Source organism: Argopecten irradians, chromosome 2, assembly GCF_041381155.1.
Source record: "Argopecten irradians isolate NY chromosome 2, Ai_NY, whole genome shotgun sequence".
In the NCBI taxonomy this organism is placed as follows: Eukaryota; Metazoa; Mollusca; class Bivalvia; order Pectinida; family Pectinidae; genus Argopecten; species Argopecten irradians.
In genome coordinates this window covers 11,736,117-11,763,154 of record NC_091135.1, presented here as the reverse complement: position 1 = coordinate 11,763,154, position 27,038 = coordinate 11,736,117, and the positions used below count along the sequence as shown (strand labels likewise).

At 43.2% G+C, this 27,038-nt stretch overlaps 1 protein-coding gene across 2 annotated transcripts; it reads left to right on the top strand.

Annotated features, from left to right (window-relative positions):
- The first annotated feature begins 647 nt into the window (after positions 1–647).
- On the top strand, positions 648–22,780 carry LOC138314465 (secernin-3-like). 2 transcript variants are annotated; one of them, XM_069254821.1, is made up of 8 exons: positions 648–796; positions 1,471–1,623; positions 4,093–4,332; positions 17,304–17,458; positions 18,746–18,933; positions 19,216–19,421; positions 20,545–20,775; positions 20,900–22,780. In XM_069254821.1, the coding sequence occupies exons 4-8, from the start codon at positions 17,315–17,317 to the stop codon at positions 21,346–21,348; spliced, it is 1,218 nt and encodes a 405-aa protein (XP_069110922.1). In that variant the 5' UTR covers positions 648–796; positions 1,471–1,623; positions 4,093–4,332; positions 17,304–17,314; the 3' UTR covers positions 21,349–22,780. The 2 variants fall into 2 exon arrangements, with proteins under 2 accessions (XP_069110922.1, XP_069110921.1); XM_069254820.1 differs by having other exon boundaries at positions 1,471–1,698.
- Positions 22,781–27,038: the final 4,258 nt, after the last annotated feature.

Below are 27,038 nucleotides of genomic sequence, written 5' to 3'. Positions count from 1 at the left end.
TGTCCAGAATTCATTTTTGGATAACAATAATTCGAATTCTTGATACCAAGAAATACATTTTTGATATCAATAAATAGTTTTCAATTTTGGATATCAAGAAATCGAATTCTTGATATCTAAAATTATCGTTTCCAACATTGGTAAAACAAGGGAGAATTTCCCGTTTTGTAAAAGAAGAAATCAATTTTTTGATATCCAAAAATAAAAACATTTCTTGACATCAATAATTCGAATTTTGGATATCAATAGATGATTTTTGAATATCCAAAAATATCATTCTTGATATCCAAAAATAACAAACATTTCTTGAAATCCAAAATTCGAATTCTTGATATCCAAAACTCGAATTCTTGATATCCAAAATTCGAATTCTTGATATCCAAAAATCAATTCTTGATATCCAAAAGTCGAGTTCTTGATAGAATGACATGATTGTATTTTTTGGACATCAATAAATCGAATTTTGGATATCCAAAAAGCGGAGTATTTACGGACATATCTATATCAATAATGTAGAGCAAATTGATGACGAACAAAGGTGGATATTTCACGAATAAAAGCGAACACGATGCCAGTTGCTTTCCCATGAGGGTATATATATTCCTGTCATATTTGTTGTTATATATGTATTTATTGCCGTAACCTTGTCTGTTACATTGCATGACGGGACAAAGCTTCCGTAGGATGACACAGGTAAATGAGCGCGCACGGGCTTGACGCCATGTCGATTTGACTCAACAGACTATATTTTTGAGTGATTTACCACTTATACAGGCATAGAGCCATACAGTCTATGGTGAGTATTACTTACTTCAATGTAATAGTATTTGTAATATCAATATTGGGTTAATATTGTTTTGTATTACATGGTGTTATTAACCTTAGAATGTTGTTCATGTATTATTCTATTGTGCGGTCCAAACATGCATAAATTTGACCGATTTATAATTTGTTTATATCAACTTATGTATGTACTGATATCGATCGTACTTCATCATATACAAACTTTTCATTCAAACGTATAGCACTTCGGTAAAAGCAAACAACGTGTTAATTAATATGTCTTGAGTATATATTTGAGTATATAACCTTTGGTTTAGCATTGATTAAACTATATTTGTAGAAGTCAAGATTTATTTTAGGAAAAATACTATATACATTAATTTTGAATATAGCAGGAATGTGTGGAAAAGCAAATGAGTGTAAGAATTTGACTGTATGTACCACAGGGACCTGGCACGATTTTTTTTAAACTAACAGTATACGTATAATATATATATGTACACTATTGGTTAAAAATTTTCGTGCCAGGTCCCTGTGGTATGTACAGCGTCTGAAACTACATTCGGTTCGATAGGTCGTAATTCTCACTACATTCGGTTCGTAGGAGTAATTTCTGTATATCTGGTGTATATAAAATCTATACTTTGTTTCTTTACACTATATTGTGTTTTCTTTCCTTAATTGAAGACCTGTCCTCGCTGGTCCCACGTTTGTTTCATCGCCCACTCCACCACCTGAAACTATCGATGAGGAGAAATGGGGGTCGTTTCTGGTCCTAATGATGCCGCCAGTGGACTGCATGCACTTTCTACTATGGGCAAGGGGAGAGGGAGGCAAGGAGTAAGCAATGGACCAGCAACAGAGAGAAATCCGATGAAGAAACTGACCTTTCTTACCAAAACCAGATAACACTGCGTTTGTAATATTTTGTAGCAGGGGTCTAGTACCACCTAGAGATCAGGCTTCATTTTATTCTGAAATTGATTTGTTTTTCAGTCAATCTAGATGGGAGGAAACCGGATGAGCAAGTGCATTCTTATAAAGTTTTGAAAGACACGTTAATATTTTACATATCCATTTACTCAACTAACAGTTAGCTTTTTAAGTTCTTCTCTGTCTTTGGAGCTATTGCATTACTTGGACAAGTTGAATGGTATGATGCTGGATACCTTTGATATGCTACATTGGAAAGTTGCTGGGGACCCATTACTACTTTGTTACATCGGCACATGCTTTATTTTACCGTAAATGTTCACGATATGTAAAATCAAATTATCTACCGCTATACCGAATAAACATTTATATCGACAAAGTTAAACACGGGTGGTATCTTCCTCGGTACTCCAGGGGTTACTATCACAGTCGTTATATCCACCCCTGGAATATGTCACAGTTAAGGATCTACTGGCGACACTAAGTGAGACAGGCAGTTTGGTCATTTGATATCAACGGTTCGCTGTGGTTGCTGGAAGTCCCTACTGACCTGTGATTGGTCAGGGATTTGTTTTTGTTTTTTTACTCCAGAAACGATTTCAGTTTTACTATGGCATAGACCAGGGGTATAACGACAGTGATTTTAGATAGTAACCCCTGGATTATCGAGGATGAAGTAGGGGTAACTGAATCATTAAGGCAGTAATATTGATTTGAAATCTACATTAGTCACTGAGCGTTCTGCTCAGTGTATGAAATAACGTGCATAATGTACGTTGTAATTGTATATCGATAAACTCATATTGCGGAAGTGATTTCTCCAATTGGTTCACCCGATTTACAGATGTCTTACCCTCTTCCTCTTGCAAGTTATACCGTTGTTATAACTCACGTTATTTTCATAGTTTGGTATGTTTTCAATGGGTTTCGATGAATACCTATTTTCGTACTGCTTTAAAGTAATTGATCAGCCAATTTATATGGACGACAAGTTATTTCCTCATGCAGCATTACATGATCAAACTTACATCAAAAAATTTAAAACGTCATAAAAGGAAGAAAATGTCTCACATCGTATAAGATATCTCATTAGCATGCAATCAAGGAATTTTCTTACAAACATACAAGCTTTAAGATGTCCTAATGTAAACCTTACGTGCAATGTTGTTTAATTATATTAGGATCATCAAATCTTACACACACACACAAAAAAAGACTTTTATACATATCCCTTTGAAGGTCGCTGTATTTATCAATTTTGGAACAAATCAAAGATTCTCACTTTCTATATTAGATACGTGTATGTTGTTCCTTTGATCAATGCCAAAAGAATTGTTTGATTTGTATGTGCATTACACGGTAAGAAGAACGATGGCTACATGTTACGTCACCCTGAAAAACAACGTTTGGGTAATGACGTAACAGAAGGTATATTGACTCGATGTGTTAGATATGCTAATTTTGCTCTTTTTCCATTGGTTAATACATGGTTACGTGAGGTTCGATATAAACTATTACATATCAACTCAAACTTTCCATTTTTAGAAACTTCGAGTCAATATACCTTCTGTGACATCATTACCAAAACGTTGAGTTCTTCAGGGTGACGTCCTGTAGCCATCGTTCTTCCTGTAAATAATATATAAATCGGAAAATTATTTTTAAATTTATCAAAGGAACTGCATACCTAATATAGAAATTAATGACTGAGGACTCCAGGCTACATCCTCGGCCATGATTTAATTCTACCATGGCGTTATAACACCTATGTACCTAACGACTTATTTCTGCCTTTCCTTACTGCTTTCCTTTCTTTGACCTTTTCTCTCCTTAAATGATGGAAATTGTTCGCAAAATTTTACTCTTTAACATCAAATACGATAACGTATTTCAAGAATACGCTACATTTCGTTCATTATTATTATTTCTCCAGTGTCAAATCTAAAGAGTCACATACAGTGTCTTTTGTATCGAACACTGTAAATGTTTGTTTCATTTCGGGTACTGTTCGCATATAAATTCAAGTTACATTATCTGTTGTCGGACTATCGGGCCTTCGGACTAACGGGCTTTCGGACTATTGGGCCGTAGGTATATAAGGCGGTCACTATCGAGGGTGAGGTGGATGACGAAACTTATGCTCACTATTATGCAAGTATAGATACGTCGGAGCTAATTGTTCAGGTAATCGATACAGTACCTGTTGATTAAATGTGTACATATGATTGTACATCCATCCTCACCTCAACCTGCCTTAAATTTAAAATGTTTGCGGATAGACTACGAAGAACGTGTCGAAAGATAGACCACAGGCGTCTGCTTCTGGTTTTGGAAAAATTCAATAACCCAAATCCTTCTACATTTTTTTCAAAACAGATGCAGACGCATGTGGAAGGACGGATATTGCCCGACATCTGATGATAGGAAAATACTCTACGTGTCTGCTAGTTATATTGTCGGTTGTAGTGGCGCACGTACGAAATATCGACTTTTGTTGCGCATGTGCAGCGACTGCTGATGTAATGCTTCGTCTGTATAATTCTGACAGCTGTAACCGGAGGTGCGATTCCGCCCAGTACTAGTCCTGTCGCTGTCATTCTTGTATTTCTCGGCCAGGTATGTATCAAAACAAACCACAAATGTATGAAATGTTGTATGGATCTGCAGCGTTGTGTGTCAAATGTGTATAACCCCAGTACTGGACGTGGGCAGACACACGTGTGTTCATTCAATGAAATACATATCCCATAATGAGCAGTCGTGTATGCGCCCTAATTTTGGCACTAATTATAACGGTATGTAGAGAAAACGTTTATCGTTTCCAGCTATATTGTACGTTACAATGGTAAACGTGTTTTACAGTAGGTGACCTGCATAACAATACTCTCGATAATTTTATGAAAGATCTAGAAAGACGCCAGGAGAAAATCAATAAACGACTACAATGAGGCCAGATCGAGTTTCGCTTACCTTCGTATTTTCATGAATAAGTATGGCTAAATCCTCAAAATTAAAAAAAGAGATTGTAAATTTTAATTGTAACATGTTTTAAATTTTGGTCGGAATGACAGAAATCATACATAATCTAATTGAAGAGTTTGATATGCAAATTTTTAGAGGGCTTATTACAAATCCATTCTCATCAGTCTTACATCCTCACATATCAACACACTAACCATAGCATCCTCATCAGTCTCACATCCTCACATATCTTCACAGCCTGCCATCCCCATCAGTCTCATATTCTCACATATCTACACAGCTTGCCATTCCAATCAATCTCGCATCCTCACATATCAACGCCAGCCTACCATCCCCATCAGACTCATACCCTCTTCATATGTACACAGCCTACCTTCCCCATCTGCCTCAAATTCTCACATACCTACACAGCCTACCATCCTCATCAGTCTCACAACCTCAACATATCTACAAAGCCTACCATCCCCATCAGTCTCACATCCCCACATATCTACACAGCCTACCATCCCCATCAGTCTCACATATCTACACAGCCTACCATCCCCATCAGTCTCACATAATCTACACAGCCTACCATCCCCATCACTCACATATCTCACACAGCCTACCATCCCCATCACACTTCTCACATCCTCACATATCTACACTGCCTACCATCCCCATCAGTCTCACATATCCTAACTATCTCACAGCCTGCCCTCCATCAGTCTCACAGTATACCTTACAACAGCCTACATCCCATCACTCTCACCATATCATACCTACACAGCTACATCCCCATCACTCTCACATCCATCACATATCTACACACAGCCTACCATCCCCATCACTCTCACATCCTCACATATCTACACAGCCTACCATCCCCATCAGTCTCTCATCCTATCATATCTACACAGCCTACCATCCCCATCAGTCTCTCATCCTAACATATCTACACAGCCTACCATCCCCATCAGTCTCACATCTCATATCACACAGCCTACCATCCCCATCACTCTCATCATCCTCAATATATACACAGCCCTAATCCCCATCAGTCTCATCTCATCTACATTTCATACAGACAGCCTACTCCCCATCAAGTCTCTCATCCAATCATCTATACCACAGCCTACCATCCCCATCAGTCTCACATATCTACACAGCCTACCATCCCCATCAGTCTCACATCCTCATATCTACACAGCCTACCATCCCCATCAGTCTCACATCCTCACATATCTACACAGCCTACCATCCCCATCACTCTCACATCTCACATATCTACACAGCCTACGCATCCCCAATCACACCTCATATCACATATCTACACAGCCTACCATCCCCATCAGTCTCACATATCTACATATCTACACAGCCTACCATCCCCATCAGTCTCACATCCTCACACATATCTACATCACAGCCTACCATCCCCATCAGTCTCACATCCTCATCATATCTATCTACACAGCCTACCTCCCCATCAGTCTCACATCTCACATATCTAGCTCACAGCCTCCATCCCCATCACTCTCACATCCTCACATATCTACACAGCCTACCATCCCCATCAGTCTCACATCATCACATATACTACACAGCCTACCATCCCATCAGCCTCTCCCCATCACTCTACACATACCTACACAGCCTACATCCTCACATATCCTCACATATCTACACAGCCTACCATCCCCATCACATCACTACACAGCCTACATCATCAGTCCTATATCTATCCCCTACCATCTCACATCCTAACATATCTACACAAGCCTACCATCCCCATCAGTCTCTCACATCCTCACATATCTACACAGCCTACATCCCCTATCATCCTCATCACTTCACATATCTACACAGCCTACCATCCCCATCACTCACACATCCTCCATATCTACACAGCCTACCATCCCACTTCATCTCTCACATATCTACACAGCCTACCATCCCCATCAGTCCCCCATCACCTTCATATCTACACAGCCTACCATCCTCATCAGTCTCACATCCTCACATATCTACACAGCCTACCATCCCCATCAGTCTCATCACATATCTACAACAGCCTACCATCCCCATCAATCTACTCAACATATCTACACATATCTACCATCCCCATTCAGTCTCACATCCTCACATATCTACACAGCCTACCATCCCCATCAGTCTCCATAACCACATCTCTCTCACATATCTACACAGCCTACCATCCCCATCAGTCAGTCTCCTCACATATCTACACAGCCTACCATCCCCATCACTCTCATTCCATATATCTACACAGCCACCATCCCCAGTCTCTCATTCCTCACATATCTACACAGCCTACCATCCCCATCAGTTCTCACATCATTCGTCTCACATATCTACACAGCCTACCATCCCCATCACAGTCTCACATATCTACACAGCCTACATATCTACACATCCAATCAGCCTCCATCATCATCCTCACATATCTAACAGTCTATCTCACTCACAGCCTACCCTATCCCCATCAGTCTCACATATCTACACAGCCTACCATCCCCATCAGTCTCCCATCAGTCTCACATACATATCTACACAGCCTACCATCCCCCATCAGTCTCACATATCTACATCAGTCCTACCATCCCCATCACTCTCACACATATCTACACAGCCTACCATCACATCCCCTCACATCCCCATCAGTCTCTCACATCCCTACCATCAGCCCTCAATCTCGCATCACTCAGCCTACCATCACCATCAGTCTCACATATCTACACAGCCTACCATCCTCATCATCCACACATCTACACATATCTACACACATATCTACACAGCCTACCCCCATCAGTACTCACATATCTCACATCCTACACAGTCTCTCATATCTACACAGCCTACCATCCCCATCAGTCTCACATATCTACATATCCTACACACAGCCTACCATCCCCATCAGTCTCACATATCTATACACAGCCTACCATCCCCATCAGTCTCACATATCTACTCAGCCTACCATCCCATCAGTCTACACTACACAGCCTACCATCCCCTCACTCACATATCTACACATCCTACCATCATATCTCCACATATCTACACAGCCTACCATCCCATCAGTCACATCTCACATATCTACACAGCCTACCATCCCATCAGTCATCACTCTCTCACATAGTCTACACAGCCTACCATACCCATCCCCTCATCAGTCATTACACAGCTCTACATCCTACTTCATCCATCAGTACACACATATCACTACCCATCCTATCAGTCTCATCCCCACATATCTACACAGCCTACACCCCTATCTAACACATCCTACCATCATCCACTCTCACATATCTACACAGCCTACCATCCCCATCAGTCTCACATATCTACACAGCCTACCATCCCCATCACTCTCACATCTCACATATCTACACAGCCTACCATCCCCATCAGTCTCACATCCTCACATATCTACACAGCCTACCATCCCCATCAGTCTCTCATCCTAACATATCTACACAGCCTACCATCCCCATCAGTCTCACATCCTCACATATCACACAGCCTACCCATACCCCACAGTCTCACATATCATCTACCATCACCTCCCCATCACATCTCACATCCTCACATATCTACACAGCCTACCATCCCATCAGTCTCACATATCTACACAGCCTACCATCAACCCATCAGTACACATCTACACAGCCTACCATCCCCATCAGTCTCACATATCTACACAGCCTACCATCCCCATCAGTCTCACATCCTCACATATCTACACAGCCTACCATCCCCATCAGTCTCTACATATCCTCACATATCTACACAGCCTACCATCCCCATCAGTCTCACAACCTATCTACATCATCTCTACACATATCCCCATCAGTCTCCATCCCCATCACATATCTACACAGCCTACCATCCCCATCAGTCTCATCTCCACATATCTACACAGCCTACCATCCCCATCAGTCTCACATATCTACACAGCCTACCATCCCCATCAGTCTCACATATCTACACAGCCTACCATCCCCATCAGTCTCACATATCTACACAGCCTACCATCCCCATCAGTCTCACATCTCATATCTACACAGCCTACCATCCCCATCAGTCTCTCACATCTCACATATCTACACAGCCTACCATCCCCATCAGTCTCACATCCTCATCCTCACATATCTACACACATACATACACAGCCTACCATCCCCATCACTCTCACATCTACACAGCCTATCCCCATCAGTCTCACATCCTAACATATCTACACAGCACCAATCCCCATCAGTCCTATATCTACATCCCCATCAGTCTCTCACATATCCTACACATATCTACACAACACTCTCACATCCATATCTCCCCATCACCCACATCACAGTCTCACATATCTACACAGCCTACCATCCCCATCACTCTCACATCTCACATATCTACACAGCCTACCATCCCCATCACTCTCACATATCTACACAGCCTACCATCCATCACTCTGCCTACCATCCCCATCAGTCTCACATCCTCACATATCTACACAGTCTACCATCTCCATCAGTCTCACATCTCACATATCTACACAGCCTACCATCCCCATCAGTCTCACATATCTACACAGCCTACCATCCCCATCAGTCTCACATCCTCTATATCTACACAGCCTACCATCCCCATCACTCACATATCTACACAGCCTACCATCCCCATCAGTCTCACATATCTACACAGCCTACCATCCCCATCACTCTCACATATCTACACAGCCTACCATCCCCATACACTCTCACATATCTACAGTCTCCATCCCCATGTAATTATCTACACATATCTACACAGCCCTATCATCCCTACATCAGCCTCCACCATCCTCATCTACATATCTACACAGCCTACCATCACCCATCAGTCTCACATATCTACACAGCCTACCATCCCCATCACTCACTCACATATCTCATATTTCTACACAGCCTAACCATCCCCCATCAGTCCTCACATATCTCACAGCCTACACATCCTACCATCCCCATCTCTCACATCTTCAATCATCTACCACAGCCTACCATCCCACAGCATCAGTCTCACATATCTACACATATCCTACCATCCCCATCAGTCTCACATCTCTCATATCTATCTACACAGCCTACCATCCCCCCATCAGTCTCACATATCTACACAGCCTACCATCCCCATCAGTCTCACATATCTACACAGCCTACCATCCCCATCAGTCTCACATATCTACACAGCCTACCATCCCCATCAGTCTCACATCCTCACATATCTACACAGCCTACCATCCCCATCAGTCTCACATCATCATCTCACATATCTACACAGCCTACCATCCTCATCATCAGTCTCACATATCTACACAGCCTACCATCCCCATCAGTCTCACATAACTACAACAGTCACATACCCCATCAGTCTCACATCCACCACATATCTACAGCCTACCATCCTCATCAGTCTCACATATCTACACAGTCCTACCATCCCCATCAGTCTCACATATCTACACAGCCTACCATCCCCATCAGTCTCACATACCATCTCCATCATCAGTCACAGCTACCATCCCCATCATCTCTCATATCTACACAGCCTACCATCCCCATCAGTCCTCACATATCTACACAGCCTACCATCCCCATCAGTCTCACATATCATACAACAGCCTACCATCCTCCATCAGTCTCACATCCTCATCATATCTACACAGCCTACCATCAGTCCACAGTCTCACATATCTACACAGCCTACCATCCCCATCACTCTCATCCTCTACACAGCCTACCATCCCCATCAGTCTCACATCACGTTACTACATATCTACACAGCCTACCATCCTCATCAGTCTCCCATCCTCACATATCTACACAGCCTACCATCCCCATCAGTCTCACATCTCACATATCTACACAGCCTACCATCCCCATCAGTCTCACATATCTACACAGCCTACCATCCCCATCAGTCTCACATATCTACACAGCCTACCATCCCCATCACTCTCACATATCTACACAGCCTACCATCCCCATCAGTCTCACATATCTACACAGCCTACCATCCCCATCAGTCTCACATATCTACACAGCCTACCATCCCCATCAGTCTCACATATCTACACAGCCTACCATCCCCATCAGTCTCACATCATATCTACACACAGCCTACCATCCCCATCAGTCTCACATATCTACACATCCCTACCACCCCATCAGTCTCACACACACAGCCTACCATCCCCATCAGTCTCACATATCTCACAGCCTACCATCCCCATCACTCTCACATATCTACACAGCCTACCATCCCCATCACTCTCACATCTCACATATCTACACAGCCTACCATCCCCATCAGTCTCACATATCTACACAGCCTACTACCTCCACATCACACGTCTCACATATCTACATATCCCATCCTACCATCCCCATCAGTCTCTCACATATCTACACAGCCTACCATCCCCATCAGTCTCTCATCCTCACATATCTACATCAGCCTACCACATCCCACATCATCTCACAGTCTCACATATCTACATCATTCCTATCTACCATCAATCCCCATCAGACCTCACATATCACATCATCTACACAGCCTACCATCCCATCAGTCCACATCACTCACATATCTACACAGCCTACCATCCTCATCAGTCTCACATCCTCACATATCTACACAGCCTACCATCCCCATCACATCTCACATATCTACACAGCCTACCATCCCCATCAGTCTCACATATCTACACAGCCTACCATCCCCATCAGTCTCACATATCTACACAGCCTACCATCCCCATCACTCTCACATATCTACACAGCCTACCATCCCCATCAGTCTCACATCACATATCTACACAGCCTACCATCCCCATCAGTCTCTCACATATCTACACAGCCTATCCATCCCCATCATCTACACAGCTCCCATCCCCATCATACATATCTACACAGCCTACCATCCCCATCAGTCCTCACATCTCACATATCTACACAGCCTACCATCCCCATCAGTCTCACATATCTACACAGCCTACCATCCCCATCAGTCTCACATCCTCACATATCTACACAGCCTACCATCCCCATCAGTCTCACATCCTCACATATCTACACAGCCTACCATCCCCATCAGTCTCACATATCTACACAGCCTACCATCCCCATCACTCTCACATCCTCACATATCTACACAGCCTACCAGTCTCACATATCTACACAGCCTACCATCCCCATCAGTCTCACATATCTACACAGCCTACCATCCCCATCACTCTCACATCCTCACATATCTACACAGCCTACCATCCTCATCAGTCTCACATATCTACACAGCCTACCATCCTCATCAGTCTCACATATCTACACAGCCTACCATCCCCATCACTCTCATCCTCACATATCTACACAGCCTACCATCCCATCAGTCTCACATCTCACATATCTACACAGCCTACCATCCCCATCAGTCTCACATATCTACACAGCCTACCATCCCCATCAGTCTCACATATCTACACAGCCTACCATCCCCATCAGTCTCACATATCTACACAGCCTACCATCCCCATCACTCTCACATATCTACACAGCCTACCATCCCCATCACTCTCACATATCTACACAGCCTACCATCCCCATCAGTCTCACATATCTACACAGCCTACCATCCCCATCAGTCTCACATATCTACACAGCCTACCATCCCCATCAGTCTCACATATCTACACAGCCTACCATCCCCATCAGTCTCACATCCTCACATATCTACACAGCCTACCATCCCCATCAGTCTCACATATCTACACAGCCTACCATCCCCATCACTCTCACATCCTCATATCTACACAGCCTACCATCCCCATCACTCTCACATCCTCACATATCTACACAGCCTACCATCCCCATCAGTCTCTCACATCTCATATCTCCTCATCTACTCATATCCCCATCACCATCTCATCAGTCTCACATATCTACACAGCCTACCATCCCCATCAGTCTCACATATCTACACAGCCTACCATCCCCATCAGTCTCACATCCTCACATATCTACACAGCCTACCATCCCCATCAGTCTCACATATCTACACAGCCTACCATCCCCATCACTCTCACATCCTCACATATCTACACAGCCTACCATCCCCATCACTCTCACATATCTACACAGCCTACCATCCCCATCAGTCTCACATCCTATCATATCTACACAGCCTACCATCCCCATCACTCTCACATCCTCACATATCTACACAGCCTACCATCCCCATCACTCTCACATCCTCACATATCTACACAGCCTACCATCCCCATCAGTCTCACACATCACACATCTACACTAGCCTACACAGCCTACCATCCTCATCAGTCTCACATATCTACACAGCCTACCATACCCATCACTCTCACATATCTACACAGCCTACTGTCCCATCAGTCTCACATATCTACACAGCCTACCATCCCCATCAGTCTCACATCCTCACATATCTACACAGCCTACCATCCCCATCAGTCTCACATCCTCACATATCTACACAGCCTACCATCCCCATCAGTCTCACATCCTCACATATCTACACAGCCTACCATCCCCATCAGTCTCACCTCACATATCTACACAGCCTACCATCCCCATCAGTCTCACATATCTACACAGCCTACCATCCCCATCAGTCTCACATATCTACACAGCCTACCATCCCCATCAGTCTCTCATCCTAACATATCTACACAGCCTACCATCCCCATCAGTCTCACATATCTACACAGCCTACCATCCCCATCACTCTCACATCCTCACATATCTACACAGCCTACCATCCCCATCAGTCTCACATCCTCACATATCTACACAGCCTACCATCCCCATCAGTCTCACATATCTACACAGCCTACCATCCCCATCACTCTCACATCCTCACATATCTACACAGCCTACCATCCCCATCAGTCTCACATATCTACACAGCCTACCATCCCCATCAGTCTCTCATCCTAACATATCTACACAGCCTACCATCCCCATCACACTCACATCTCATATCTACACAGCCTACCATCCCCATCAGTCTCACATCCTCACATATCTACACAGCCTACCATCCCCATCAGTCTCACATCTCACATATCTACACAGCCTACCATCCCCATCAGTCTCACATCTCACATATCTACACAGCCTACCATCCCCATCACATCTCACATATCTACACAGCACATCCCCATCACTCATCACATCCTCACATATCTACACAGCCTACCATCCCCATCAGTCACATTCATCCTAACATATCTACACAGCCTACCATCCCCATCAGTCTCACATCCTCACATATCTACACAGCCTACCATCCCCATCAGTCTCACATATCTACACAGCCTACCATCCCCATCAGTCTCACATATCTACACAGCCTACCATCCCCATCAGTCTCACATCCTCACATATCTACACAGCCTACCATCCCCATCAGTCTCACATCCTAACATATCTACACAGCCTACCATCCCCATCAGTCTCACATATCTACACAGCCTACCATCCCCATCAGTCTCACATCCTCATATCTACACAGCCTACCATCCCCATCACTCTCACATCCTCACATATCTACACAGCCTACCATCCCCATCACTCTCACATCCTCACATATCTACACAGCCTACCATCCCCATCAGTCTCACATCCTCACATATCTACACAGCCTACCATCCCCATCACTCTCATATCTTCACATATCTACACAGCCTACCATCCCCATCAGTCTCACATCTCATATCTACACAGCCTACCATCCCCATCAGTCTCACATCCTCACATATCTACACAGCCTACCATCCCCATCACTCTCATCATCTCACATATCTACACAGCCTACCATCCCCATCAGTCTCACATCCTCACATATCTACACAGCCTACCATCCCCATCAGTCTCACATATCTACAACAGACCTACCATCCCATCATCTCATCCACTCCTCACATATCTACACAGCCTACCATCCCCCCCCCATCACACAGCCTCTCACATCTGCATACATATCTACACAGCCTACCATCCCCATCACTCTCACATCCTCCACATATCTACACAGCCTACCATCCTCATTAGTCCTCACAGCCTCACATCTCACATACCACTAATCCTCTCACAGTCCCTCCACATATCTACACAGCCTTACCATCCTCATCAGTCTCACATCTCATATCTACAACACAGCCATCTACCATCAACTCACATCTCATATCTACACAGCCTACCATCCCCATCACTCTCACATCCTCACATATCTACACAGCCTACCATCCCCATCACTCTCACATCTTTCACATATCTACACAGCCTACCATCCTCATCACATCTCACATATCTACACAGCCTACCATCCCCATCATCAGTCCATCTCAATATCTACACAGCCTACCATCCCATCAGTCTCACATCCTCACATATCTACACAGCCTACCATCCCCATCACTCTCACATCCTCACATATCATACACAGCCTACCATCCCCATCACTCTCACAGCACTCCTCACATATCTACATCACACAGCCTACCATCCCCATCAGTCTCACATCCCTCACATATCTACACAGCCTACCATCCCCATCAGTCTCACATCCTACATATCTACACAGCCTACCATCCCCATCAGTCTCACATCCTCACATATCTACACAGCCTACCATCCCCATCAGTCTCACATCCTCACATATCTACACAGCCTACCATCCCCATCAGTCTCACATCCTCACATATCTACACAGCCTACCATCCCCATCAGTCTCACATATCTACACAGCCTACCATCCCCATCAGTCTCACATATCTACACAGCCTACCATCCCCATCAGTCTCACATATCTACACAGCCTACCATCCCCATCAGTCTCACATCCTCACATACTCTACACAGCTCTCACATTCTCACATAGTCTACACAGTCCCCATCATCCCCATCACTCTCACATCCTACATAGTCTACACAGCCTACCATCCCCATCAGTCTCACATATCACATACATATCTACACAGCCTAGCCAATCCCCATCACACTCTCACATAATCTACACAGCCTACCATCCCCATCAGTCTCACATCTCACATATCTACACAGCCTACCATCCCCATCAGTCTCACATATCTACACAGCCTACCATCCCCATCAGTCTCACATATCTACACAGCCTACCATCCCCATCACTCTCACATATCTACACAGCCTACCATCCCCCATCATCACTCTCACATATCTACACAGCACTGCCATACCCATCCCCATCATCTCACATATCTACACAGCCTACCATCCCCATCAGTCTCATATCCTCACATATCTACACAGCCTACCATCCTCATCAGTCCTCATCATATCTACACAGCCTACCATCACTCTCACATCCTCACATATCTACACAGCCTACCATCCCCATCACTCTCACCTCCTCACATATCTACAACAGCCTACCATCCCCATCAGTCTCACATATCACACTCACACCCATCCCACATCCATCTACCATCCCCATCAGTCCACATATCTACAAAGCCTACCATCCCCATCAGTCTCACATCCTCACATATCTACACAGCCTACCATCCCCATCACTCTCACATCCTCACATATCTACACAGCCTACCATCCCCATCACTCTCACATATCTACACAGCCTACCATCCCCATCACTCTCACATCCTCACATATCTACACAGCCTACCATCCCCATCAGTCTCTCATCCTATCATATCTACACAGCCTACCATCCCCATCAGTCTCACATCCTCACATATCTACACAGCCTACCATCCCCATCACTCTCACATATCTACACAGCCTACCATCCCCATCAGTCTCACATCCTCACATATCTACACAGCCTACCATCCCCATCAGTCTCACATATCTACACAGCCTACCATCCCCATCAGTCTCACATATCTACACAGCCTACCATCCCCATCTCTCATCACTCTCACATATCTACAACAGCCTACCATCCCCATCACTCTCACATATCCTACACAGCCTACCATCACCCCTCATCTCCATCCTCTCATATCTTACACAGCCTAAAAAAAAAAACCCATCCCCCATCAGTCCTCACATATCTACACAGCCTACCATCCTACCATCACTCCATCACTCTCACAACTCTCATATCTACACAGCCTACCATCCCCATCAGTCTCACATATCTACACAGCCTACCATCCCCATCACTCACATATCTACACAGCCTACCATCCCATCACTCTCACATCCTCACATATCTACACAGCCTACCATCCCCATCAGTCTCACATATCTACACAGCCTACCATCCCCATCACTCTCACATCCTCACATATCTACACAGCCTACCATCCCCATCACTCTCACATATCTACACATCCTACCATCCCCATCACTCTCACATCTTCACATAAACTTTTATCTGTCAATCCTTTATTTAAATGGGGGTCATGAGGGGTTGTGATGCCTAATGAATGGTATTAACACAAAAGCCAAGAAAGGTTAAAAAAAAAAAGCTAAAATTAATTGAAGAGCAAATATTATTTAGGCCTATTATTAGATATCATGTTTTACTTGTAGACCCAGCTGCAATGTCAGACATCTTTGTTGCTTTTCCATCTGTGACAAAGAACAACACTGTGATATTTGGGAAAAACTCAAATCGGCCGCCTTCAGAGGTTCAAGAAGTAGTCTACCACTCAGGAGCCCAGCATGCCACTGGTTCTAAAGTCAAGGTCAGTTATACAAAAAGTCAAGGTCATTTATACATGAAGTCAAGGTCAGTTATACATTAATTCAAGGTCAGTTATACATAAAGTCAAGGTCAGTTATACCTAAAGTCAAGGTCAGTTATACATAAAGTCAAGGTCAGTTATACATAAAGTCAAGGTCAGTTATACATAAAGTCAAGGTCAGTTATACATAAAGTCAAGGTCAGTTATACATAAAGTCAAGGTCAGTTATACATAAAGTCAAGGTCAGTTATACATAAAGTCAAGGTCAGCTATACATAAAGTCAAGGTCAGTTAAACAAAGTCAGGGTCAGTCAGACCTAAAGTCAAGGTCAGTTATTACTAAAGTTAAGGTCAGTTATACATAAAGTCAAGGTCAGTTATACCTAAGTCAAGTCAGTTATACCTAAAGTCAGGTCAATGTTATACCTATAGTCAAGGTCAGTTATACCTAAAGTCAAGGTTAGTTATACCTAAAGTAAAGGTCAATGTTTATACCTATAGTCAAGGTCAGTTATACCTAAAGTCAAGGTTAGTTATACCTAAAGTCAAGGTCAGTTATCAGTTAAACATAAAGTCAAGGTCAGTTAAACATAAAGTCAAGATCAGTTATACCTAAAGTCAAGGTCAGTTATACCTAAAGTCAAGATCAGTTATACCTAAAGTCAAGGTCAGTTATACCTAAAGTCAAGGTCAGTTATACCTTAAGTCAAGGTCAGGTATACATAAAGTCAAGGTCAGTTATACATAAAGTCATGGTCATTTATACATAAAGTCAAGGTCACTTAAACATGAAGTTAAGGTCAGCTAAACATAAAGTTAAGGTCAGTTATACATTAAAGTCAAGGTCAGTTAAAAATAAAGTCAAGGTCAGTTATACATAAAGTCAAGGTCAGTTATACATAAAGTCAAGGTCAGTTAAACATAAAGTCAATGTCAGTTATACATAAAATCAAGATCAGTTAAACATTAAGTCAAGGTCAGTTATACATAAAGTCAAGGTCGGTTATACATAAAGTCAAGGTCATTTATACACAAAGTCAAGGTCAATGTTAGTAATAATAATTCCTTTAAAATCTTTAAATCTTAAAAAATCTTGAAGTAATGAACTGTATTCAGAACACTTTTAGGCATAACAAACTAGATGAGTCTGGCCCTCTTGGCCTAAAGAATAAAACGTTCTTCCAGGATCAAAGTGCATTGTGTTTAATCAGGCTGTTGAGATATCCCAGTTTGAAACAACCAAGTTGCTCTATATGTTAAATTTCAAAGGTGCTGGCTCTGTTGTAGTGTACCTTTATGGAGATAAGCCAGGTGGAGCAGACGCACAATGTTATCCTCAGTAAACCAACGTGGTGTTGGGGGGCCGAGATGGGCGCCAACGACAAGGGTGTGTGTGTCGGGTGTACTTCTGTGTGGACGAAGCTCTGTCACCAAGGAGAACACACCGATAAACTCATAGGGGTAGACTTTGTCAGGTAAGTAACTTAAGTTTACTGTCACCAAGGAGAACACACAGACAAACTCAAAGGAGTAGACTTTGTCAGGTACGTAGCTTAAGTCTACTGTCACCAAGGGGAACGTACCAATAAACTCATAGGAATAGATTTTGTCAGGTACGTAGCTTAAGCTTTGTTTTAAGTTTAGAAAAAGGTTATCTTTCCCTTGACACCAGACTTAACATTCTGATAGAAATGTGCCTAGTGTAGCCGAATTTCTTACTGCCCACGCCAGACTTAAATATTTGCTCGTCTTTGCAGACTTGCCCTAGAGCGGGCATCAACAGCTCGTCAGGGCGTTGATGTGATCACTCAACTTCTGGAGCAACATTGTCAGGGTGGACAGAACACAAATGATGTCAATTTCGGCCAGTGGACGTACAACAATTCATTCATGATAGTCGACAAACTAGAAGCTTGGGTGTTGGACACCGCTGGGCAGTTTTGGGCAGCCAAGAAATTTACATGTAGGTAGTATAATGTAGATCATTGTACAGTATTTCTGGCATTTATCTTTTGATTTAAATCATGAAAGGTTTGGTTTTGCTGTATATTTTTATGTTTCCTGCTTCATACTAATATCATAGATATCAATGAAGAGCAACAACATTGTGATTTGTCCATTATAAATCATAAATCACAATTTATACTCCGTTACCTAACTAGGGTAACACATCAAGATGGTGTGTCCTTGTTCTAAGGTTGTCTCTCTATCTTTCTATTCATTTGTCTGTCCATGTTTTGTTTTCTTTTGACAATCATGATAAATAAAAGTGGATTTGATTTTGTTCTAAACCTTTCGAGATACACCTGTGTAACATTTTGGTATATTAGACTAAAAAGTGGCTATTCAGTGAATCAAAGAAGAGATATGTTGGTATAAACATTTTGTGATCACAGTATGATGAGGTATTATTTAGCACAAGGAGTTGACTTAAAATACATCAATGTTGGGGTAAAGGTCATAGATTCAAATGTGAAGGTCAAATTTTGTAACTTATCTAATGGCTGTTTTCTAATTTAAAAATTACATAATAAATGAAGAAAGGTTGAGAAGGAATTAAGTCCATATTCAACTAACCATACATGAAGGTTAGTGACATGGGTCAGAGGTCAAGGTCATTGTATCAGAGGTCAAGGTCATTGGGTCATTTGACATAAAAAGATAAAAGCACTTAACAAGAGATCCCAGAGGGATCTTGACACCCATTTATGTTGGTCAAAGAAAAGAGATTTTTTCTCTGCTTTTATCATACATCTGTTTTCCTTTGAAGAATCTTATACACACAGGGAAACTATATATAAATTCAACACAGCAGAAAAATGCTTCAGTTATCAAATTCTATACCATGTTGTTGCCTAATCAGTCCCAGATTGCGATATGCATAACTATAGGAACCTAGCGGAACCTTTCAAATAACTCTGAGAAAGATCCTTTCCATACCTTCTGAGAAATAGTGATAACAGGATTTGGTAAGGGACGGACAGAAGTATATAATTCCTTATGCTTTAAAACAGAAGTTAGGTTTCTGATTCTTTGTTGTTGTTATGTTGCCATATTTAATGGTTTTAATTTCTTATACAATATAGCTGGTGTCCACAATATCTCCGGTGTTTTGTCCATCGGCACAGAAATGGACCTTACATCTCCCGCCCTGACAGACGCCGCCATTTCTGCGGGATATTGGAAGGCTGACCAGGGACCACTAGATTTTGCCAAGGCTTTCGAAGCTGAGTTTTCGGGATTATCTTTAGCTGAGACCCAGTTACCAAGGAATCGTTTGAAAAAAGGCAGAGAGCTGATGGAAAAAGTTGATAAGGGTATTTTGTGCTATATTTATGTTGCCCATCATTAATTTTCTTGTTTCATGTAAAATTATTATCTAGAGAGAAATTTTGAGGCCTCTTGTTTTTCTGATATATTTATACCGATTTTCATTTGCAGGTGAATTTTCACTGGAAAGTATGATTGAAATTCTTCGTAACGAAGAGGGTAGCATCAATTTTGCTGGTGACATTTTAACGGTGAGCAGTCAAGTTTCAATGTTATCGGCTCATACCCCCGACAGCCATTGGTTTACTGGTACACCAAACACATCCGTGTCAGTTTTCAAACCGTTCATATTCTGCCAAAGTAATGACATCGGAGACATAACAGTAGCTTCTGGCGTCGACAAAAACCCGACATTATATGATGCTCATAAAAAGAAGCGGACAATGATGGAAGAGAAATGCGAATCTGGAGAAAAGTTGTGTGGTATTATGAGGGAGTTGGAAAAACAGTGTCTGCATGACATTCAGGACTATCTGCAGAACGTCTCAAACGACATCATTGAGGAATCTCGTGACCTGTTTAAAGATGTGGCAGAGTCGGAAGTGAAATTCTACAGATGAACCAAGACAGAGCTTGGACATAAATCGTTGGATTAAGCTAATCAGCTTGAACTAACAACCTTGGAGATGAATTCCAGTCTTGTAAAAATTTGTTTTCCCTAACAATTATTGTGAGACTGCGCTGGTATTATAGTACACTTAAAAATAATTATTTTTAGTTGTTCACTGGTATATGAAGTTATGAACAGGATTTTCTGACATTAAGTTATAGCACGCCATGTCAAAATATCTGTCAAAATGTAGATAATACACCTGCTTACAATTACACTGGTTTTTCATCATAATGCTTTAAATTGCAATGAGATATTTGGTATCAATCATGCTAATCATTCCAAAACCATTCAACTAAGCTCCATGAAACTTAACTTCTGTATATATATGCTGGCTAGTACCCTAGTTGTGTCTTTTGCTATATAGGTACCTTCTGTTTTTGATATTTTTTCTGTTACCATGGAAACTCAAAAGAGTCGAAAACACCAGCTAGATCACTGTTTGCTGTTGTTAGCTGGCTAAAACTCGTATATTAATCAGGCTTATAGTGGCCCATCAATTGTGCCTTTAATTTTTGGGGATCTCGTATGTTACATTTTCTCTGTTACTATATATAGAAACATATTCAACTATGATCAAGGACAACACCGATCTCTATCTATATAGGTTGCCATGAAAACATATACATAGGTCCTACATACTACTGCGAGGCGCGGGGGATATTGCCATGCTTTGCCACAACTTGTTATTTAACCTGTGCTGTAAATGCAGTTGGTACCGATATAAATACCGATAATGAAATAAACTATCCAGATTTCAGAAATAAACAATCCAGATTTCACAGGAAACTGTGTTAACTTTCAGAGCACAATAAAGAAGAGTTTTACAATGATGCCATCTTTTCATCAAGTGTTTGTGAAATCTTTCAGATATTTACATGCTCAATATTTATATTTATTTCATTTGTATATTTGCATATTATGAAATGATTTGTTAATTTTTGATAAGGAAACAAAAGGTGTGTGCTTGTTGTACCTTATCAGTGCCTCATTCTCATTTACTATTTCTTCTGCAAATCAGAAGAACTCCAATTATTTCAGAAATGGGTTGTGATTTTTTGTTGATCGACTGGTGTATACGAACAGCATTTTCGACAGAAATTAACGTGTTATGTTGAAGTATCTGTCAGAAAATGTCATTCATACACCAGTGAACAACAAAAAATAATAATTATGTCTGATATTTATATTTCGACAAGTTTTTCTTCCCAAAGAATATGAGATATTTGTTATTTATTTGAAGATAAACATAGGGTCAGAACAAACCATTGATGGAAAAAAGTAACAGCCAATCTAGATTTTTGCTTTGTGTTGATAGCTTGGTGTTAAAAGATTCTTTACCTACTAGACTTTAACCAGATTAAAAACAATTTGATGATCAAGTCTCCAGTTTGTGTTGACACCGACCAGTCTGCTGATAAAAAACATTTGCTGTGAGTTGGTAGATTAAATATCTCCATCCATCCGTCCCATATCTTGCTAATTATGGTGTCATTATGTGTGTGTATCACTTTAACATATTGCAATCCAAAAATAGGTCACTGTTACTTATATGCATTAAAAAAACTTTTAATGTTATGTTCGTTAATGTCATTTTCTCCTTAGGATCGTAGGATCGTTTTTCTTGATACACCAAGTTTTTTCCCTAACTACTTCGTTGTATTGCTGTACCAGTTCGATTGCTGGCAATCCCAAGTGTTAGTTATCAAATAAAGATTTGATTTAGGTAATAAGCTTGTTCCTATTACCGATAGATATGCCTCATCCACAATATAAAAATCGTTGTATTTTGAGGCCTATAATGACTAGTGTAGCAAGGTCTGATAAAATATGATAACATAAAAGAAGAAATCTTTGAAAAATGTATAGCTTTTGGCTGGTTTAGGGGGCTAGTGAGCTTTATCTATAATGGTGCGGTGACTCTGAAACTCGGGGCCCATTAGGGGAATCTTTTAAATTGCTAGTTAAATAATAAATATTTGAACAAATTCTTGTTAAAGGTATAGATAATAAATATTGAGCCTGATGCATACTAGAATGAAAGGTTACCAAGTTTGTTTAAATGAATGACTTTGCATGTACTGCTTGTCAATACCTAAGAAGCCTATTGGGTCTGTTGCATACTGAGGGCTACCAACTTTGTTAAAATGCATGATCTTAACTTCATTCATCACAAGAGTTAAATACTAGCCAAAGTCTTTGAACGACTTCTTATTAATAACTATATACTTAGAGATTTAATATATTGCAAGCTTAACCTTACTTTGGTCCAGCTGTTTCACTTGTATTTCAATTTCAAAGGTTCAAGGTTAGTATTTATGCATTTAGTTTTGAGATTGAAAGCATTGTAGACTTCAGATGTAGTTTTCCCATGTTATTGAATGGTTTACAGTAAGAGAGAAAGAAGGGGAAAAGGAGAGAATTGGTCTGTCCTGTTGTGGGTGCCAAGATCTCTCTAGGATCCTTATTTTGTTAAACAACTTGAAGAAAATTCATTTTGTAGCATTCCAATCTATAAGAATTATATACATTTCTTATTCTTTGTTTTAAGTTGTTTAAGCCTATAGTCCATATATTATATGTACAAAATCAGCTGGGGCTTCAGGCAAGGTTTTGTCAAGAAAACGCCAAGCAAGGTGTGGTCAAGAAAAGGTCAGTCCAGGTGTGGTCAAGAAAACGCCGTTGTTGGTTTTTTATTATGCAATGATGTGATGCTTAAGTTCTGTGTATAAGCAGTGATTAAACATATGAGATGTGTAATTTTATTGTTTTTTTTGTTAAACCACCATCTTGAAATAGTGGGTTATTCAAATCGCCTTTCTTCCGTGCTCTAGTTTTGTGTTCACCTCCTTTGATTCTAGTTGTGCATATTGCATTATGGGACCGATTTGACAATAACATCGCAAACAGCAAGCCATCTATGATTTTTAAAGTTGAAGTTTGTTATCGCTATTTTTCAGAAAGAACTGAAATGATCCGTCAAATTTCAAATGCAGGCTTGCCTTCGGCGGTACTTGGAATACATATTGAATTTTGGGACCGATAGGACATGATGGCTGCTAGGTAGTCCTCTTGGATTTGATAGTTGAAGCTTATTTACTTACTATTTCTCTGAGAATACTCGAGGAATCAGGCACAAATTTCCTTTGTAGGCTAGCTTAGATGCATTGTAGGGGTTATAAGAAAACCAGATGTCTGTGAAAGGTAGCAAAGTCTATATACCGTATTCGCCGTAATTAGCACCAAAATGAAAAAATTGTGAACGAAAAAAGTCAGCCATATTTTACATTGTTCTGTACTGATGGTACATTAATCTGTTACAGTAAACATGCATATGCCTTTTATCCTTTGATCGAGACACAGTATTATGTGTATCTCGTGATTCACATATAAAAGAGTCGCAAGTTCATGTAATATGGGATTCAATGCTGATGTTAGAGGCATCACATGTTGTAAAACATTGTTAGTAAATCCGTGGGATGGGCGCGTTTATACAACTTCAACTCCTCTCCAAAAAAATAAGAGGGGCGCTTATAGGGGGAGGGGCGCTTATAGGGGGAGGGGTGCTTATAGGGGGAGGGGCGCTTATAGGGGGAGGGGTGTGTGCTTATAGGGGGAGGGGCGCTTATAGGGGGAAGGGGCGCTTATAGGGGGAGGGGTGCTTATAGGGGGAGGGGTGCTTATAGGGGGAGGGGTGCTTATAGGGGGAGGGGTGCTTATAGGGGGAGGGGTGCTTATAGGGGGAGGGGCGCTTATAGGGGGAGGGGCGCTTATAGGGGGAGGGTGCTTATAGGGGGGAGGGGCGCTTATAGGGGGAAGGGGTGCTTATAGGGGGAGGGGCGCTTATAGGGGGAGGGGGCGCTTATAGGGGGAGGGTTAAGGGAGGCGCTTATAGGGGAGGGGGCGCTTATAGGGGGAGGGGGCGCTTATAGGGGGAGGGGTGCTTATAGGGGGAGGGGCGCTTATAGGGGGAGGGGCGCTTATAGGGGGAGGGGGCGCTTATAGGGGGAGGGGCGCTTATAGGGGGAGGGGCTTATAGGGGGACTTATAGGGGGAGGGGCGCTTATAGGGGGAAGGGGCGCTTATTGCTTATAGGGGGAGGGGCACTTATAGGGGGAACTTATAGGGGGAGGGGCGCTTATAGGGGGAGGGGTGCTTATAGGGGGAGGGGCGCTTATAGGGGGAGGGGTGCTTATAGGGGGAGGGGCGCTTATAGGGGGAGGGGCGCTTATAGGGGGAGGGGCGCTTATAGGGGGAGGGGCGCTTATAGGGGGAGGGGTGCTTATAGGGGGAGGGGCGCTTATAGGGGAGGGGTGCTTATAGGGGGAGGGGCGCTTATAGGGGAGGGGAGCGCTTATAGGGGGAGGGGCGCTTATAGGGGGAGGGCTTATAGGGGGAGGGGCGCTTATAGGGGGAGGGGCGCTTATAGGGGGAGGGGGCTTATAGGGGGGGGTGCTTATAGGGGAGGGGCGCTTATAGGGGGAGGGGCGCTTATAGGGGGAGGGGTCTTATAGGGGGAGGGGCGCTTATAGGGGGAGGGGCGCTTATAGGGGGAGGGGCGCTTATAGGGGAGGGGTGCTTATAGGGGGAGGGGCGCTTATAGGGGGAGGGGTGCTTATAGGGGGAGGGGGGTGCTTATAGGGGGAGGGGCGCTTATAGGGGGAGGGGTGCTTATAGGGGGAGGGGCGCTTATAGGGGGAGGGGCGCTTATAGGGGGAGGGGCGCTTATAGGGGGAGGGTGCTTATAGGGGGGGGGGCTTTTATAGGGGGAGGGGTGCTTATAGGGGGAGGGGCGCTTATAGGGGGAGGGGCGCTTATAGGGGGAGGGGTGCTTATAGGGGGGAGGGGTGGGGCTTATAGGGGGAGGGGCGCTTTGCTTTATAGGGGGAGGGGCGCTTATAGGGGGAGGGGCTTATAGGGGGAGGGGTGCTTATAGGGGGAGGGGCGCTTATAGGGGAGGGGCTTATAGGGGGAGGGGGTTTATAGGGGAGGGGTGCTTATAGGGGGAAGGGGCGCTTATAGGGGGAGGGTGCTTATAGGGGGAGGGGTGCTTATAGGGGGAAGGGGCGCTTTATAGGGGGAGGGGCGCTTATAGGGGGAGGGGTGCTTATAGGGGGAGGGGCGCTTATAGGGGGAGGGGTGCTTATAGGGGGAGGGGTGCTTATAGGGGGAGGGGCGCTTATAGGGGGAAGGGGCTTTGCTTATAGGGGGGGGGGGCTTATAGGGGGAGGGGCGCTTATAGGGGGAGGGGCGCTTATAGGGGGAGGGGTGCTTATAGGGGGAGGGGCGCTTATAGGGGGAAGGGGCGCTTATAGGGGGAGGGGTGCTTATAGGGGGAGGGGCGCTTATAGGGGGAGGGGTGCTTATAGGGGGAGGGGGCGCTTATAGGGGGAGGGGGCTTATAGGGGGAGGGGCGCTTATAGGGGGAGGGGCGCTTATAGGGGGAGGGGCGCTTATAGGGGGAGGGGTGCTTATAGGGGGGGGGCGCTTATAGGGGGAGGGGCTTATAGGGGGAGGGGCGCTTATAGGGGGAGGGGTTGCTTATAGGGGGAGGGGCGCTTATAGGGGGAGGGGCGCTTATAGGGGGAGGGGCTATAGGGGGGGGCTTTATAGGGGGAAGGGGGAGGGGGCTTATAGGGG